Source organism: Microcaecilia unicolor, chromosome 2 (genome assembly GCF_901765095.1).
Source record: "Microcaecilia unicolor chromosome 2, aMicUni1.1, whole genome shotgun sequence".
In the NCBI taxonomy this organism is placed as follows: domain Eukaryota; kingdom Metazoa; phylum Chordata; class Amphibia; order Gymnophiona; family Siphonopidae; genus Microcaecilia; species Microcaecilia unicolor.
In genome coordinates, this window is record NC_044032.1 from 257801650 (window position 1) to 257819684 (window position 18035).

The 18035-nt window shown below is 45.3% G+C and overlaps 1 protein-coding gene across 3 annotated transcripts in view; it reads left to right on the plus strand.

The window, feature by feature from the left end:
• OTUD5 (OTU deubiquitinase 5) overlaps positions 1-18035 on the plus strand; it is a 200194-nt gene that overhangs the window by 34239 nt on the left and 147920 nt on the right. For 2 of the 3 annotated variants that reach the window (XM_030194009.1, XM_030194011.1), the window contains exon 2: positions 6937-7030. In XM_030194009.1, coding sequence (XP_030049869.1) covers positions 6937-7030 — 94 coding nt within the window. The remainder of the gene's footprint in view (positions 1-6936; positions 7031-18035) is intronic. The other variant, XM_030194010.1, reaches the window with a different exon arrangement.

The window sequence follows — 18035 nt, forward strand, 5'->3', positions numbered from 1 at the left end:
CCAAACAGCCACCAGAAAGTCCACAACCACACAGTCTGTGGCCCCATGTCCCGCACATTCTTTCAGGGTCTCACTGTTGCTGGTTGATCTGCCAAAATGCTGCTCTATATTCAATCAGGTCCTGTCCGTTCAGTTTATTCATTTGACATACTGTTTGTTACAGGTGCATAAAGCAATATACAGTGAAAACACAGATTATATTAAATCATAAAACAACCACTCCAGTGACTTTGGGTCAAGAAATACTACTACTTACTACTACTACTTGACATTTCTAAAGCGCTACTAGGGTTACGCAGCGCTGTACAATTTAACATAGAAGGACATGAGTGTTATAAAATTGTGTTTCTAGCTCCTGCCATTTCAGAGACCTTTCAGGCTGAACAAGACTTATGTGTACGAACAACTTTTTTGATTGTAAACACAATGGTTTAAGTAGAGAGGAGGAGCCTGACCCATTCCCAAAGTGTGTGACAGGCTACAGGTAGACATGTGGCAGGAACTGGTCCAGTCATAATCGGTGCCGCTGAGAGACTGGTCCGGGGCAAGGCCGCCCCTCTCCATCCGCCAATGGGCCAGGCCCCCTTCATTGAAATCACAGCACCTCTCACCTCCGTGTGAAAGCGCTGCAGGCAGCAGGGCAGCAGATCGCCTCCCTTTAGCCCTCTTTCCCTCCTTGTGTCCTGCCCTCGTGGAAGTTACGTCAGACGAGGGCAGGACACGGGGAAGGAAGGAGGTGAGAGACGCTGTGATTTCAATGCAGGGGGCCCGACCTGGTGGCAGACGGTCGACAACGGAGGGTGGGTGGGACTGTGGCGCCAGGCCCCCCTTGGAGGCCCGGGCCAGGGGAATTTTGTCCCTCCTGCCCCCCCTCTTGGCAGCTATGGTCATAATTCAGCAAACATTACTGGTTCCAGACCTCACAGTCAGAAAACCCCAACCATCTTCCCTCTTGGCAGCTTGACTTGACTTCAGGCAGTGAGCAGCAGGCTAGGCAATTAGGGCATTATTTAATGCATAATAGAGCTCAGAGTAAGAAAAGGGGCATGAGGAACAGGCAGTTAAAGCAACCATATTAGTTCCTTAGCGCCCCTCCGGACCGGCCCAGAAAACTGTTGGGTTGTGCACGCCTACCAGCAGGTGGAGACAGAGAAAACTGATTTTGAGGCATTCAGTAAGAGCCGTGCTCAGCCCCTTGGAAACCTCAGTATTCTCAGTCTCCAGCAGGTGGTAGGTGTGGTGAACCCCTTGGTCTCAAAATGTCTATTCTGTATTCTAATTTCTGTTTGAAATAGATAACTTTACCTATGCTTTCTCAGTCTAGTAAGTTTGACATTTTCTTTTATACATCTGTGTGTGCCGTTTTGGTTATCTGCTAGCAGAAACTGAGGCCCATGGGAGTTCTCTAATGCCTCGGGGGTGCTACACTTGGGTGGCCGGGTCCCTCTCCCCTCCTATTCCCAAGCTTTCCCTGTATGCCTGAGGGCTCAGGGTGAACTGTGGCCAGTTGCTGGCCTCAACCCCTTTGAGGGAAGGGAGTTTGCAGAGCCGTGGGGAACAGCCGCTGTGATATTTTACAAAAAAACAAAACAAAAAGCAGGCAGGTGTAATGGCTTTAGCCTGCTGTCATGACTGTCTCCCTGTGGGTCTTGGGCTCGGGAGTGTGTTATAGTTCCTCTTTCTCTGCTCTGGTTTGGGTTCAAGTGTCGGGTGGTTGTTCTGGACAGGTGTTAGTTCAGTTAAAAAAAAAAAAAAAACAGAAAAAAGGAACCGCAGGGTTCCGTTTAAAAAAACAAAACAAAAACAAAGTGGAGGTATGAGGACTTCTCAATTTATTTATTTATTTTTATTTGTTGCATTTGTACCCCACATTTTCCCACCTATTTGCAGGCTCAGTGTGGCTTACATAGTACCGTCAGAGGCGTTTGCAAAGCGGTGCTGGTTTTCAGTATGGCGTCAGGGCTTTCTACAGCACTTGGGTTTTTGGCGTAGCTGTGGAGGAGCGGCACAGACCTTTCTGACAGAGGTCTGCTATTGTTCTGGTGGCCTCTTCGGTAGTGCTACGAGATCTCCTCTGGAGGGGGAAAGATTTCCTCTGCCTTTCGTGCTGTTAATTTGAAGGACGAACAGCTATTGCAGAACGAGAGGTTTGAGTGTGCAGAGGCAGACTCTCTCTATATATATTTTCTTCTTTCAACTGCTTTATGGTGAAGCAATCTAGAGTGCAGACTGCCATGTTTTGTGTTTGTCTGGAGCAGGAGGCTCTGGTACTCTTTCCTGTGGTTTCCATTTCCTTGCATCAAAGCTGCCAGAGTGATACTATATGAGTGTAAATAAAATTCTCCAAGGACAAGCAGGCTGCTTGTTCTCACATGTGGGTCGACGTCCGCGTCAGCCCGGGAATCGGCAGTTTTGGATGCAAAAAATTTTAAAAGTTTGCCAGAGCCTTCTGGTGCGCATGCTCGGACGACTTCCCGCCCTTCACGCGCGTGTTCCCGCTCAGTTATTTTTTCTCTGCGGTGAGGTGCGGTCGAGTTTTTCCCCGCTCCTGTCAGGCCAGGGAAAGAGTTCCTTCATTTTTGCGGCTTTTTGCCTTATTTCTTTTTCTTGTTCTTCGAAATTTATAGTTAAAAAAAAAATCTTTCGCCGTAGTTTCTTTATTTCTTTTGCCATTTTAAAGTTTCCTTTCTTTTTCGATGCAGCTGGGTTGTTCCCTTCTTTTTGTGCCCTTTTTTCTTTTAACAGGCATGATCACGTCTTTTGATTTAGCCGAAGCCGTTTTTCCTTCCATGTCATCGAAGACACCCAGCGGCTTCAAGAGTTGTACTTGGTGCAACCGGATCATCTCGGGTACTGATACCCACATCTGGTGTATCCAGTGCCTTGGGCCCGACCATAGCCCAGCCGCTTGTAGTCTGTGTCTTCGCATGAAGAAATGGACTCAGGTGTCTCGAGAGGCCCAACGAGAGAAGCTTTTTGGGGCTCGGTCCAGTCCTTCGACATCGACGTTGGGAGCGAAGGTAATGGCTGCGGAACGACTAACTTGTGCTGGGAGCAGTGAGGCATCGAGTGGGTCTCCACCTGTCTGGAGGCCTCCTGTTATGCAGGTCCCCCGGGACCGACCTTCGTCGGACCTGGCCCCGAGGAAACGTGAGGATTCCACTCATTGGTACCGAGGAGTCTCGATGACGGGCGTCGAGTGAAGGCTGATCATGTAGAGACGCCGGGGCGAGAAACCAGAAGTCCTGTGGAGACTGGTCATGGTGCCTTCAGTAGAAGTACTGGAGACGAACAGTGGTAGGCAATCCACCCGTTTCAGCCTGCAGTGGTTGGACCCCAGATTGGAGAAGCTTGATCCAAAGGCTACAGAGTCCCAGCTTTGATCTGTGTCCAGAGGTGCACAAAGTTCTGGGAAAGTTGGCAGTGCATGGTGTCTGGGGAAAAGCTCCCACCACAGGGAGTCACGCAGAGTTGGGCTTGAGGAGAGTATTTACAGCCCCTCCCCCCCCCCCCCCCCCCCCCAATGATGGTGGGCCAGCGCTGCACTTTCCGTATGTTGCGTTCTTGGTGCCCTAAGCTGGCCCAAGTGCATTTTCTCATTCTTGGAAAATTAAAGACCCCTTTTAATTGAGATGGGAGAGTTCACTGGAATACTCTATGGTCCCCGCTCGGTGATTGGGAATACCAGAGGTCCTTTAAGTGCAGCTAATGGTGGTCTTCCCCATCAAGACTGCATAAATTCTGATGGAGCTGGGAGGGTCAGCGCTGCAGTTCCTGGGCTAAATGATCAAACTTTAACTTTTATTTATAGTTCAGTCATTTTAAATGATTAATATTTTATATTTCTAGTTCAGAGCATGGGAAATGCAATGTCTTTATATAATCCAAATGCTACAGTGTAGTTTTGGTCTGTGCAGGTCCAGTCAAGAGCTTTTGAGTCTGACCTTCAAATGTTGGCTCCCCTACTAGGCCAAACTTAATACTGCTCTCAACAATATTCAAGGCAGAGTTGGACAGGAAAACTGTATCAAACAAATTGAAGTTTTAAGTGTCTGGGACTTGATCCTCAGGTGCATTGAATGATCTGCCCTTCAGAGTAATTCTTTTGAAGCTGAGCATCTTGATGGTGATGCAGACTCAGATTTGGAGCCTGAGTTGGGGCCATCCACACAGAGTTAAAACCAAGCAGTCTAGGATGTGGCAGTGAGCCTCCAGTCATGGCATCATATTTGGGACCACATACCTGCAGGCAAAGACAACAGTCTGGCTGATGGACTGACAGGGTGATGTAACCGTACGTAAGGTCTCTCAACATTAGTGTTGCCTGGAAGATCTTTCAGGAATGGGGTACCTCAGTGATGGATCTTTTTGACATTCACCTTATCAACAAAGTTTCTCAGTATTGCTCTAGACTTTGGTCCCACGGCAGACTAACATCAGATGCCCTTCTCCTAGATTGGGGAAGGGGGGGGGGGTCTTCTGTATGCGTATCCTCTCATACTGCTCTGACTTGAAAGGCTAGTGCGAGTAATAAGTTCTGTTGTTATTATTATAACTAGTAAAAAAAGCCCTGTTTCTGATGCAAATGAAACGGGGGCTAGCAAGGTTTTCTTCTGTGTGCATGTGGGAGTGTGTGTGTCCCTGCCCTCTGCCCTCTCTCCCCTCCCCCCTCTGAGTCCTTCACTGTTACAGAGAGAGCGATTTGATTTCGTGCTTTGCTGTCCCCTCCCCCCTCTGAGTCCTTCACTGTTACAGAGAGAGCGATTTGATTTTGTGCTTTGCTGTGTTTTTTCCTTCACTGTTTGTGTTACAGAGAGAGCGAGGGCGGGGCAGACACTCATGGGGAAATCGGATATCTCTCCCCCTTCACACTTCTGGCTGGAGGCTTCATAGAACGTTGGTGGTGCCTTTTATATATAGAGATTATTATTGGGGCACCATGATCCTCATTGCACCTTACTTGCCGAGACACATAAGATTCCCTCTTCTTCTGGAGTTGTCCTCTGTAGAATCATGGAGATTGGAGTGTTATCTGACCTTCCTCATGCAGAACAAGGGATCTTTTCTTCAACCCAACCTCCAATCCCTGGGCCTCACTGTTTGGGTGTTGAGCACAGAATTTGCATCCCTTCAACTGCCTGAGGTTGTTTCCAAGGTTCTGCTGGCTTCCAGGAAAGATTCTACTAAGAGGTGTTATGTTTTCAAGTGGAAGAGGTTTGCCATCTGCTCTTAGGGCAAAGCCCTAGATCCTTTCTCTGGTCCTACACAAAACTGTTTGAGTACCTTTTACACCTTTCTGAGTGTGTTCTCAAGACCAATTCTTTAAGGCAGTGGTTCCCAAACTTGGTCCTGGAGGTGCCCAAGCCAGTCAGGTTTTCAGGATACCCATAATAAATATTCAGGAGAGAGATTTGCATGCATTACCTCCACTGCATGCGAATCTATCTCATGAATATTTATTGTGGATATACTTAAAACTTGACTGGCTGGGGTACCTCCAGGACCAGGTTTGGTAACCACTGTTTTAAGGGTTCACCTCAGTGTGATTGGCGCTTACCGTCATCGTGCAAAGGGTAAGTCTATTTTTATTCAGGGCTGACTCTAGAGGGTCATGCTGTGGCTCACAATGTCAGAGCCATGTCTGCGTCAGCAGCCCACTTGAAGTCTGTCGCCATTGAGGAGATCTGCAAAGCTGCAATGTGGTCTTCAGTCCACACATTCACATCTCACTATGTGACGGTCAGTTTGGTCAGACAATTCTGCAGAATTTGTTTGGAGTCTAGAATCCAGCTCTGCTCTCCTAGGCCCATTTTTGTTCTGTTCCAGGCTGCACCCACACAACAGAAATGTTTATAAGTTCTAGGTTAATTGGTTCCATGTTGGTCTTGCCTGTTGGAAGACCTTATTGTCCATTTTTTGTTGTTTCAGTGAGCCTGGTACCTAAGGATTCCTATCTGTGGTAAGCTGATGTCCTGCTTGTCCTTGGAGAAAGCAAAGTTACTCATCTGTAGCAGATGTTCTCTTAGGACAGCAAGACACAGATTACCATATCTTCTCCTACCTCCTTTAGGAGTTGAATTCTCTGTTTTTTATCCAACTGCAGGTCCCACGTGAGTTGGTCAGGTAGGAAGTCACGTGCGCATTCATGGTCAGGCCTGCTTAAAGCTTCTAGAAAGTTTAGAACACTGGGCAGCATCCACATCAGGGCTCCGTTGGTGACGTCACATATCTGTGGTAATCTGTTTTCTGCTGTCCTTGGAGAACACCTTCTACAGGTGAGTAACTTTGATTTAGTGTCCCTTAATTTATTTTAATTTTTTTTTTTTTTTAGAGTAAGCCAAAATCATGCTGTCTTTTTGCTGCTCTGACTTGACCTTATTTTTATAATGTGAAATTAAGCCTGTAAAAAATAAAACACCTTGTGTGTTTTTGCCTGTTGATTTTTATTTTCAGCAATTCAAATGGATTTAATGGCAGCCACACTACATTTCTCATACAACATATCTATGCGGATCAACATAATATAATTGTTAAGGTATTAAAGAAAAACAATTTTAAATGGTGGTCAGTTTTTTATTCCCCCCCCCCCTTTTTTATTTTGTTTTGGCTATTCATCTATTTAAACATTACAAATATACCAAGAAACCAACTTGATAGGAAATAAGCCAACCAATGTAACAAATAAAGTCCATTGAAATAGGAAACATTTAATAGATCCTGTCAGCATAGAGTCCTCAGAATCTTGGAGGAATCAAATGTTTTGACTTCAATTCATTGGCAAAAGAAAACAATTCAGAATTATTTTATTTTTCACTTCTGATCTTTTGACTAGAAGATGTTTTCCTAAAGACAGAGTTGCATGGTCGCCAAACTGCTTTGTAGAAGAATAGGGCAGAGCTTCTCCTTACACTGATAATGTCAATCCACTGTCTCCAGCAGGAACACTGGTTTGAGAAGGCTTTGCAAGAGAAGAAAGGCTTTATCATCAAACAAATGAAGGAGGATGGAGCATGTTTGTTCAGAGCTGTGGGTAAGTCCGTCTGTTTAACACCCCTTGGCCACAGTGAGGCAAAAAGCATAACTCTGCCCCAGTCATTCTTGTAATGTACCCAGATACTGAAGGAAATCAGGAATGTGCATGCATTTCTAAACAGGAATATTTTGGGGGCTGCCCTTATTTCCTGTAGTAAATTTATGTATAATTGTTTTGCGCTGCCAGTTCACCATGAGTGACTGACAGCAGAAGACTCTTGAAGCTTGCACATAAAGTTTATTTCTACTGTTTGTTGGCTGCTAGAGGGCACCCTGGGCTTGCTGCATATTTGCTTATGCTCTTGAGGTTGGGAGTAGGAGGTTTATAATGGCCCATATCTAAGTCTTCTCTTATGGCTCTTAGAAGCAGAGCTCCTTGGAAAGGTGACTCAGCAAAAGGTTGCAGTTAAGAAACTAGCCTCCTTCAGAAGGTGACTCAGCAAAAGGCTATATGTGTTCAGCTTGGATAGGAGAGAAAGGTGGGGGATAGGGTGGTGAACTGGTCCTCACTCTCTTTTATGTACTAGAATTCTACGTATAGATTTCCTAGGAATTTTGAGCAAATTTATCATCTGTTGGTTTCCGTTGACCAGCATTAAGTGTTGTACATAACCACCATACCAGCTACTGGTTTTTTTTGGGGGGGGGGGAGGGGGCTCTATCAGCTAGCAGAATGCAAAGGTGCATACATTGGAAAAAAGCATATTTATGTAACATTTATATGCAGGGATGTCTTTTTTCCCCTCAGTCCTTTTCTGGGTTATGCACTCTTTCCACAGAAACAAATAAGGGTCCCAATATGTTAACCTGCTCTCTCTAGCCATATGAAGAAACTTCCCATCCATCATCTCCTCTTATACCTCTAGTAAACATATCGCTCAGATAATGGGGCTGAGTGTTGACTCCAGAATCAGATACACAAACACATTTTAATGTGTCCATGGCTAAAACAAAACACAACTCTTCAATGTCTTCCCAAGTTCACAGACTAGTCAAAAGATCCTTTGAAAATTGTTTATTAACTTATCCCAAATGTTGTAGGCAGACACTAAATTAAGAGTCCTCAAATCCAGTCCTCGAGGTTCACCATCCAGCCTGGTTTCAGTATTTCCACGATGAATATGCACAAGATCTATTTGCATTTACTGTTTCCATTGCATGCAAATACCATATTTCCTTGATTAGACGCATCCTCCATTTTGCATACAAGAGGAAAAACACACGATTTTAAGACGCCCTTGATTCAAAGATGCACACTCACTTTGCATGTGGCAGAATGAGTCCAGATGCGGAGAGTGTACCACACCGTTCTGTTCCCCACCAGCCCTTCAACAGGTATGGTACAGGTTGGTGGAGGGGGGTCCCCAAGGCCCCCATAGCTATGTAGAGAGAATAAGGAATTGGGCCACATGATTTCAAGTTTTGGATTTTGATTCAAAAACGCCATAGAATGTAAGCCGCACCTACTTTCCTTGGACATCAAAACTGGCAAAAAAGTGTGTCTTCAAATCGAGGAAATATGGTAAATCTCATACATATTCATTTTGGGAATCCTTTAAACTAGGCTGGGTCGTGGACCTTGAGGACTAGATTTTGAGGACCCTTGCACTAAATAACATTCCAAAAAGAAAATGAGGAGAATGCTACAAAGTATAATTTAAAACCTCAATGTATTTAGTTCTTTCTAAGTGCGAAAATATGTGTATTGACAAAGATATGAAAAAGATAAGACAATCCATAAATATAAAGTAAAATAGCAGAAACTCACAATATTAGAAAGTCTTAGTTGTCTAAGTTGTACTCTCTCATAGGTTCTTGGGCATCCTTCTTCTGTAGAGGACAGTTGTTGCACCCCTCTGCTCCTTTGTAAGTGCTTTATGTCTCTATCTGGATGGTTAACAGCTACTCTACTTGTCACCAGGTCTCATATGTAACCCAATATTGTAGGGAATAGGCTAGGCCCATACTTTGGCTCCGAGTCCCTTCTCTCAAAATTTGGGACCAAGCACTCACAAGATCTACTACTCCCCGGCTTCCAGGTACTGAGGGCTATTAGCAGCTTTACCTCTTTCTTCTGGATGGGACCAGATATCCCCACTGGTCTATCCTTTGTTCTCTTTATGGCATTCTGTACCTAATGGGGACAGGTTTTGGCCAAACTTGGCAACCTCTGACTCTTGTATCTCTCATGTGGGAACTGGCCTCTTCTGTGAGTCCTAGGGAACAGATGTGAACAAGACTGGCATACCTTGTGGTTTCTCTTCTTTTCTGTAGCCCTTAGAGCAGGATGCCAAGACTCCTGATGAGCTCTAGAGTGAAGAACCCACCCTGTGCAGTTGTTACATCTTCTATCTACGAGGACAAAGCATGCCATCTGTATTCTCACATCTGGGTGACATTATCTGACAGAGCTTGGTGTGGAAGCCTAGCGTATTTAGCTATTAGAAAATTCTAGCAGCGTCACACCGTGCAGGTGCCTTCCTGCTGACATGCAAGTGCAGGTTCTTCAGTTTGTTTGTTTTGTTTCGCACGGAGCTGAGAGTTTGCATCTTTGTGGTCTCTTTAGCACATATTAACCTTTATTTTTTTTTTTCAGTGCCTTGTGCCTGACTACCAGCCTGATTATTGTTCTCTCTGTTTACAAATGCAGCTAAGGACAGAGAGGTTGCATCAGATCCAGCAGAAGAAATTTTTTGACTCCTCGAAGGCTGGTCCATTGATATCGGCACTGGAAGCATCAACGTTGATGGATGCCCAGACTTTTTCTACCACTGGGAGTACACCGGCATCAAGGAGTTCTCCACCTCCCTCGACATCAGGCGCTGATATTAGGCCCCAGGACCAGTCAGCATCGGACCTGACACTGAGGATGCATACAGGTTTGATGTCATCCTCATCAGTGTCAAAGGACCGCAATACTTAATGCCAAGGGGAAGCCAAAAAAACGAAAGCATTGGTCCCCTCCAAAGCATAGTGCCGGGGCATGGGCATTGCTGGTACCCAAGAAGCACCGGCACTGAGAGGATAGCCGGTGCACCAGTCTTTGAGCAGCCAGGTTACCGCTTCCAGTTCAACACCAGCTCTTTCTTAGGCTGTCTCTGAACCAGTTCCCCAGCTTTTGCCAATCCCTGCCCTCAATGAGGGGCACTGGGCAGTGCTCAGAGATGTTTCAGTTGCATATCATTCAAACATTGAGGATGCTTGCTCCAGCTGTGGCTGAACTTCAACTCCTAGTCTGCATGTGGAGCAGTCTTTGATGCAGAAGCCTTGACAGGTGTCCACATTGACCCATGTGGTACCGCTCTCTACATCAAGGGAGGAAGCTTCCACGGAGTCTAAGAGTAGGGCTGTACCTTGGGGCCTTCCGGGGCGTGGACATAGTTCCACTGAGCCGGCTCAGGCACAGACTTACTCTGCCCATATGGAGTATTACGAGGAGTCAGACTTGGACCGCTCATGGGAGTCAGATGAGGATCCACATTACTTCTCGGAGGAGGAGTCATGTGGAGTCCCTTCTGACCCTTCCCCTCAGAGACATAAATCTCTACCGGAGAGTCTCTCATTTACAGGTTTTGTACAGGAGATGGCTTCAGCCATCCCATTTAAGTTGGAGATGGAAGAAGAGCCTACGGCAGAGATGTTATCTGTCCTGGGCTATGAATCTTCTCCTATGAAAGGGATTATAGTTCCATTACACCCTAGCCTTAAAGATGCACTGACAAAGAATTGAGAATCTCCCCTCTCAGTGCATGTGGTACCAAAGAAGGTGGATACTCAGTATTGTATCCACTAGGCTTCTGGATTTGAGAGGGTGCAATTGCCTCATTACTCTCTAGTGGTTGAATCCACTCTCAAGTGAGCCAGGACTCCTGCCTTGTCTCCCCCAGGTAGAGAGGCTTGGACTCTGGATTCATTTGGTAGAAAGGTTTACCAGGCCTCGATGCTTATTAACTGCATCCAGTCCTACCAGTTCTACACGAGCATATACTTGAAGTCTGGTACGTAGTATGCCCAGTCTTGTGGATTCGCTTCCTCAGGAGGAGGCTGCAGAGCTTCGCCAGTTGACCAACAAACAGCTGGAGTACAAGAAATATTTGGCCAGGAGTGCTTATGACACCTTTGATATTGCGTCCAGACTCCCTTCTATGAGTGTAGAGATGTGCAGACTCACGGACGTACTATGCCGAGGAAACAATCTTTTTGAGGACAAGGTGGAGAAGCTTGCAGATCTCATTAAGAAACATACTGATACCATTCAGACCCTCTTTCAGTAGCCTCCAGCTTCATCCTCCTCCACTAGGAGGTTTTTGACTGGGCCTAGGCAGCAAACCTATTACTCGCAAAGGTATAGGTTTCCACCGCCTTCCCACTCTACCCAGCAGCCCCATCCCTAATGCTTCTGACCACATCAGTCCAGTCCCCAGAAGGTCCAGTTAGCTCTCCAGTCAAAGAAAGGAATGAGTTTATGACTGGCTCCAGGAGAGCATAGCTGCCATCCAATTAACCGTCCCGAATGACCTATCAGTGGGAGGGAGACTGAATTTTTACCATCAAAAATGTCCTCTTATGTCCACTGACCAGTGGGTTCTTCAAATAATCCGCCTCAGTTACACACTTCATTTGGATCAAAAAATCACCAAATTGCCTACCGAGAGTATTTTACATTGGCTCTCAGCACAATCAGGTACTTGTAGGGGAAATCTCCATCTTTCTACAGGCCAATGAGGTTGAACGTGTGGCACCTGGGGAAGAAGAGAAGGGATTCTATTCCAGGTACTACTTTGTGCCCAAAAAGACAGTGGTGGGGGGAGGAGAGGATTTTGTCCCATCCTAGATCTGCGAGCCGTGAACAAATTTCTGGTCAAAGAAAACTTCAGGATGATTTCCCTGGGCACCCTTCTCTCCATGATTCAAGAACAAGATGCTCCTATACCCACATTTCGATACTTCCCAGCCACAGAAAGTATCTCAGATTATGAGTAGGGAGACATTGCTGCCAGTATCGTGCTCTGCCTTTTGGTCTTATGTCAGCTCCCAGGGTCTTCACCAAATGTTTAGTGGTACTCACAGCATCACTATACAGACTGGGAGTTTATTACACTACCTGGATGATTGGCTGGTCAAGAGCACATTGCAGGAAGGAGTGCAAGAATCAATGCAAGAATCAATTTGGGTGCTGGAGCATCTAGGGTTTGTCCTATACTACCCCAAGTCCCATCTTCTTCCAGCTCAGTGATTGGAATATATAGGAGCCCTGCTCAATACAGTGGAACCCTGGCCTTTCTGCCCCTGGTGAGAGTGAATAGCTATAGCGCTCGCCTTGCAGGTCCAGAGCAGCAAGCAGTGGAACCCTGGCCTTTCTGCCCCTGGTGAGAGTGAATAGCTATAGCGCTCGCCTTGCAGGTCCAGAGCAGCAAGCAGGTCACTGCTCAGCAGATGTTGAGATTGTTAGGCCCCATGGCCTCTTCAGTGCATGTCACTCCCATGGCTCACCTCCATTTGAGAGGTGCCCAGTGGACTCTGGCTTCCCAGCGGTCTCAAGCCACAGGGAACCTAGCGGATGTCATCCAGTTCCAGAGCTTGTTCAATCTCTCCTCTGGTGGACAGTTTGGACCAGTTTGGCTGGGTCTCACATTCCAAATTCCACCTCCTCAAAAGGTGTTGACAACAGATGCATCCAGCTTGGGATGGAGGGGCTCATGTGGATGGGCTTCGCACTCAAGGAGTGTGGTCTGCTCAGGAGACAGATCTCCACATCAATATCTTGTAGCTAAGGGCTATTTGGAATGCTCTAAAGGCTTTCAGAGATCGGTTACAGAACCAAATTGTTCTCATCGAAACCAACAAGTTACAGTGTATTATGTGAACAAGCAGGGGCATATGGGATCTTATCTGTTGTGTCAGAGGGCCATATAGATCTGGCACTGGACCCTCCTTCACAGGATGGTACTATAAACAACATACTTGGCTGGCAACAGCTTGGCAGACAGACTGAGCAGGGTAATGCTACCTTAAGGGTAGTCTCTCAATATGGGCATAGCCTGCAAGATCTTCCGAGAGTGAGGCATCCCCTTAGTGGGTCTTCTCATCACTCATCTCAACAACAAGGTCTCTTAATTCTGCTCCAGGCTCAGATCTCATGGCTGACTAGAGTCAGATACCTTTCTCCTTCACTGGGGGGAAGGTCTTCTGTATGCGTATCATCTGATAGCTCTTATAGAAAAAACTTTGCTGAAACTCAGGCAAGAACGAGGCACAGTGATCCTAATCACTCCATTCTGGCTGAGACAGATCTGATCTTCTTCTTTTCTGGGGTTATCCTTCAAGGAGCCATGGAGGTTGGAGTGTTTTCCAACCCTCATAACGCAAAACAAGGGGTCCCTTCTGCATCCCAACCTCCAGTCCCTGGCCCTCATGGCCTGGATGTGGACAGTGTAGAATTTCAGTCCTTGAATCTGGCTGAGGGTGTCTCCAAAATCTATCTTTCTTCCAGGGAAGATTCTTTTAAATGGAGGAGGTTTGCTGTCTGGTGTGAGGGCAAGACCCTAGATCCTTTATCTTGTCCTACACAAAAACTGCTTGAATATCTCCTGCACCTCTCTGGGTTAAAACCAACTCTGTAAGGGCATATCTCGGTGCAATCAGTGCATACCATTTTCGTTTAGAAGTAAGTCCATCTTTGCAGCCTTTAGCTCGATTCATGAGGAGTTTGATGTTAACAAAGTCCCTGACCAAACTTCCTACTGTGTCATTGTTCTAACCCAACTGATGAGAGCTGCTTTTGAGCTACTTGACTCCTGTCATCTGAAGTATTTGACCTAGAAGGTTGTGCTTTTGGTGGTGGTCACTTCAGCTCACAGAATCAGTGAGCTTCATGCCCTAGTTTCATCACAATAGGGTAGTTCTTCGCACGCACCCTAAATTCCTTCCTAATGTAGCGCAGAGTTTCATCTTAACCAGTCAGTTGTTCTGCCAACTTTTTTCCCAAAGCCACATGCTCCTCCTGGTGAAAGTGTACTTATCCCTTGGACTGCAAGCGAACCTTAGCTTTCTGTCTGAAGCAAACTAAAACCCATAGATGGTCCACTCAGCTTTTTGTTTCTTTTGACCCAAACAGGATAGGGGTAGCTGTTGGCAAATGCAGTATTTCTAACTGGCTAGCAGATTGCATCTCCTTGTCATGTCAGGGCTCATAATGTGAGAGCCATGACTATGTTTAGTAGCCCACTTGAGGTCAGCTTCATTCAAGGAGATTTGCAAGGCTGCAGTGTGGTCTTCGATCCACACATTCACATCTTACTACTGCCTTGAGCAGGATACATGATGTGACAGCCAGTTCGGTCAGACAGTTCTGCGGAACTGTTTGGTGTCTAGGATCCAACTCCACCCTCCTAGGCCCAGTTTTATTCTGTTCCAGGCTTCACCTTCACAACTAATATGTATATTGTTTAAGGTTGGCTGACTACAAGGTCTCGAAATTTTGAGTCCCTGTTGTCCTAGCATTGTTGTTTTCAGTGAGACTGGTAGCTAGGGATACCCAGATGTGAGAATACCGATGACCTTTTTGTCCATAGAGAAAACGATGTTACTTGGCTGTAGCAGGTGTTCTTCGAGGATAACGGGCTGGATATTCTCACATACCCTCCCACCTCCCCTAGTAGTTGTATTCCTTCAGCTATGTTATCCTACTGAAGAACCTGCGCTCATGCGTTGGACAGGAAGGCATCTCTGTGCTACTCATTCAACAAGAAACTGCTTCCGTTTTGTTCCAGGATAGCAAACTAGCCTTGAATGCATTCCTCTTACATCTCCTAGCCTAACTGAGATAATATTTAACCATCTCTTTGACCTCATGTGCAACTTTCTTCAGATCAGTCACCTTATTTTCAAAGTCTTCCTACTTTCTTACTCATCTATATGTTACAACTTTGCCTTACCCTTCACTACCAATTATAATGTTCTATTACATATTTTGTTGTCATTGCAATTAGTATACCATGCCATATTTTGTATTGTTACTTGAATATTTTTACTGCTGTAATTGCCTATTGCTCATGTTTGATCTATTCTTACTGTGCACCGCCTTGTGTGAATTCCTTCAAAAAGATGGTAAATAAATCCTAATAAATAAATGGTGGAGGAGGGAGAGGGTCTTCTATGTGCGCATCCTCTAGTACCCCTCATAGCGAAGACCATTCTAAAGCTCAATTCAAATAAGGGAACCATGATTCTCATAGCCCCTTATTGACCAAAACAAACGTAGTTCCCACTTTTGTTGGATGTTTCCATTAGAAGTCCTATGAGACTGGCGTGAACATAAGAATAGCCATACTGGGTCAGACCAAGGTCCATCTAGCTCATTATTCTGCTTCTAACAGTGTCCAGTTCAGGTCTCAAGTACCTGATAGAATCACAAATAGGAACGGGGTGGGGATAGGGACAGAACCTGTGGGGATGGGATGGCGACGGAGACAGAACCTGCGGGGATGGGGTGGGGATGGAGACAGAACCCACGGGGACAGGGTGGAGACGAGGCCAGACTTTGTCCCCGTGTCATTCTCTAGTGAAGAGCTCAGTCAGGACTCATAATCTGCATCTACTGTTGGTTTTAAGGCACGATGAAGTACAGAATTGGAAGGAGCTAAAATAATAGACTCCAAATAGGTTGAAGTGAAGCTAAGTATTTGATTGGAGATGGAACAGGCAAATTAAAATACTGTACTGATGGACAGGAGAGTCATTCTCATGCACATGGCATCTTGATATCAACGTCAGTGTCTCAGGCAAGGAGTGATTTCCTCTTGCTTGCTTGATTTTGGAGGGCAAGCTACCATGGACAGTTCCTTTTCTTGAGGTGTTAAGTATCTGTACCAGTGATCGATGTTGACCATTCTTATTCACCATGACTCCTTAATGTAATACTATCATTGCCCAAATTCAGCTAAGTAGGAAGTGGAAAACTTTAGTGTCAAAAGTTCTGAAGATAAAGTCAGTGGCTTTCATACCATTTCCTTTATTGTTTATATTGACATTGGACTTAGAAAAATGTGGAAGATCGTGTTAAACCCCAACATTTGTCATTTTATGGCCCTAAGAGATTTGAAAATATAACATTTGTCATTTTATGGCTCTAAGAGACGTGAAAATAAAGTGCACTCCATTTAAGTGCACATCGGATAAGCGCATGCTCTGTTTAACTGCATGCCGTACTTCGGTCCCGTTTTTGGCGCCATCAGTTTCTATGGGGACAAACTTCAGTTTAGCGCACCACTGATAAGTACAAGATTTGCTTATACGCATGGTTTAAGACTCCGCATAAGTGAATATGGAAGCCGATTGGCACGTGACAAAGGGGCGGTAAATTTGAAATCTTGGTTAACTGCCATAGGCAGAATATGCAAAAGAAAGTTGTTAGAGTGTACACTGGAGTCGTCATTGTGCAACTGTAAGACTTTAACATTGGCTGAATGAATAGAAGTTCTTAAAAAATTATAAAACAAACAAAGTCAAGCATCTATTGCTAAAGAATATGGTGTTAATCCCAGTCAAATTTCATGTATCTTGAAGCAGAAAGATCAGCTTCTGGAAGACTTGCAAAACAATACAAATCCACACAGGAAACGAAAATGGGTGTGAAAAGCTGAGGATGTAGAAGATGCTCTTCGGTGGTTTTCTGAAGTCAGGAGCAGTTTCCTGTCAGTGGTCCACTGCTTATGGAGAAAGCTAATCAGCTAGCTGAAAGTCTTGGGCTAACGAATTCAAAGCCACTGTTGGATGGTTGGAAAGATGGAAGAAGAGGAACAACATAAAATTCAAGAAACAGCATGGTGAAAAACAAGACGCTGATGACTTTGGTGCTGAAAATTGGGTTGTTTCAGTTCTTCCTACCATCTTGAACGAGTTTGCACCTCATGACATTTTCAATGCTGACAAAAACGGTCTCTATTGGCGAGCGATTCCTGATGGAACACTTGCATTAAAACAAGCCGAAACTACAGGAAGTAAAACGTCGAAGGACCGTCTGACGATCCTCCTTTGCTGCAATATGGATGGGAGTGAGAAGTTGGAACCACTCATCATTGGAAAGAGCAAACAGCCCAGTTGCTTCAAGAATGTTAAGCAACTTCCTGTGTCATACGAGGCTAACGCAAATTCATGGATGATTGGGGAAATTTGGAAGCAGTGGCTAAAGAAGTTAGACACTAGAATGCGTGCACAAAAGCGTCAGATTTTGTTGCTTTGTGATAATTGTGCTGCACACAGTGATGATATCAGGCTGTCTAAAGTCAAGTTGGTCTTCCTGCCACAAAACACTACCTCTCTGATCCAACCTATGGATCAGGGCATAATATCCAACTTGAAAAAACATTATTGGGTTCTTGTGCTACGTCGTCTGATGAGCGTTATGGATGACCAGACTGGCAAGGATAAACGTGCTGTTGAACTGGCTTGTAATTCCCTACATATGCAGAAAGAAGCCTGGAATCATGTTACACAGGCAACCATTGTGAACTGCTACAAGCGGGCAAGCTTTGTTAAGGATGTGGAGAGGGACGAAACAGATGCAGCTGTTGCAAACGCGTCAGATGAAGAGGTTATTGACATCCCAGCCGTGTTACTGAAGAGGAGTTTCATCACTACATAGCTGTTGATTACGATCTACAAACAGCTGACGACAGCACTGATGTCGAGATATGCGCCTACATGCAGGCAACGGCTGATGAAGAAACATGATGAAATTCAACAACCTCCTGTCACTTTTGCAAGAGCGCTGGAGAGTCTCAACACCTTGCGGGCCTATCTGGAGGCCACTGGATGTCAGTGCTATGACAGTTTTTACCGTCTGGCAGACGTAGTCTATGGAACTCACAGACACAATAGTGTACAGAGGACTATGACTGATTACTTCAAGTAAGCCTAATGTCAGTTAACGGAGATTGTATACTGTATGTATAATAAGCAGTACTGTACATATGTTTATCAGATGTCAAGCTTCTTTGGGT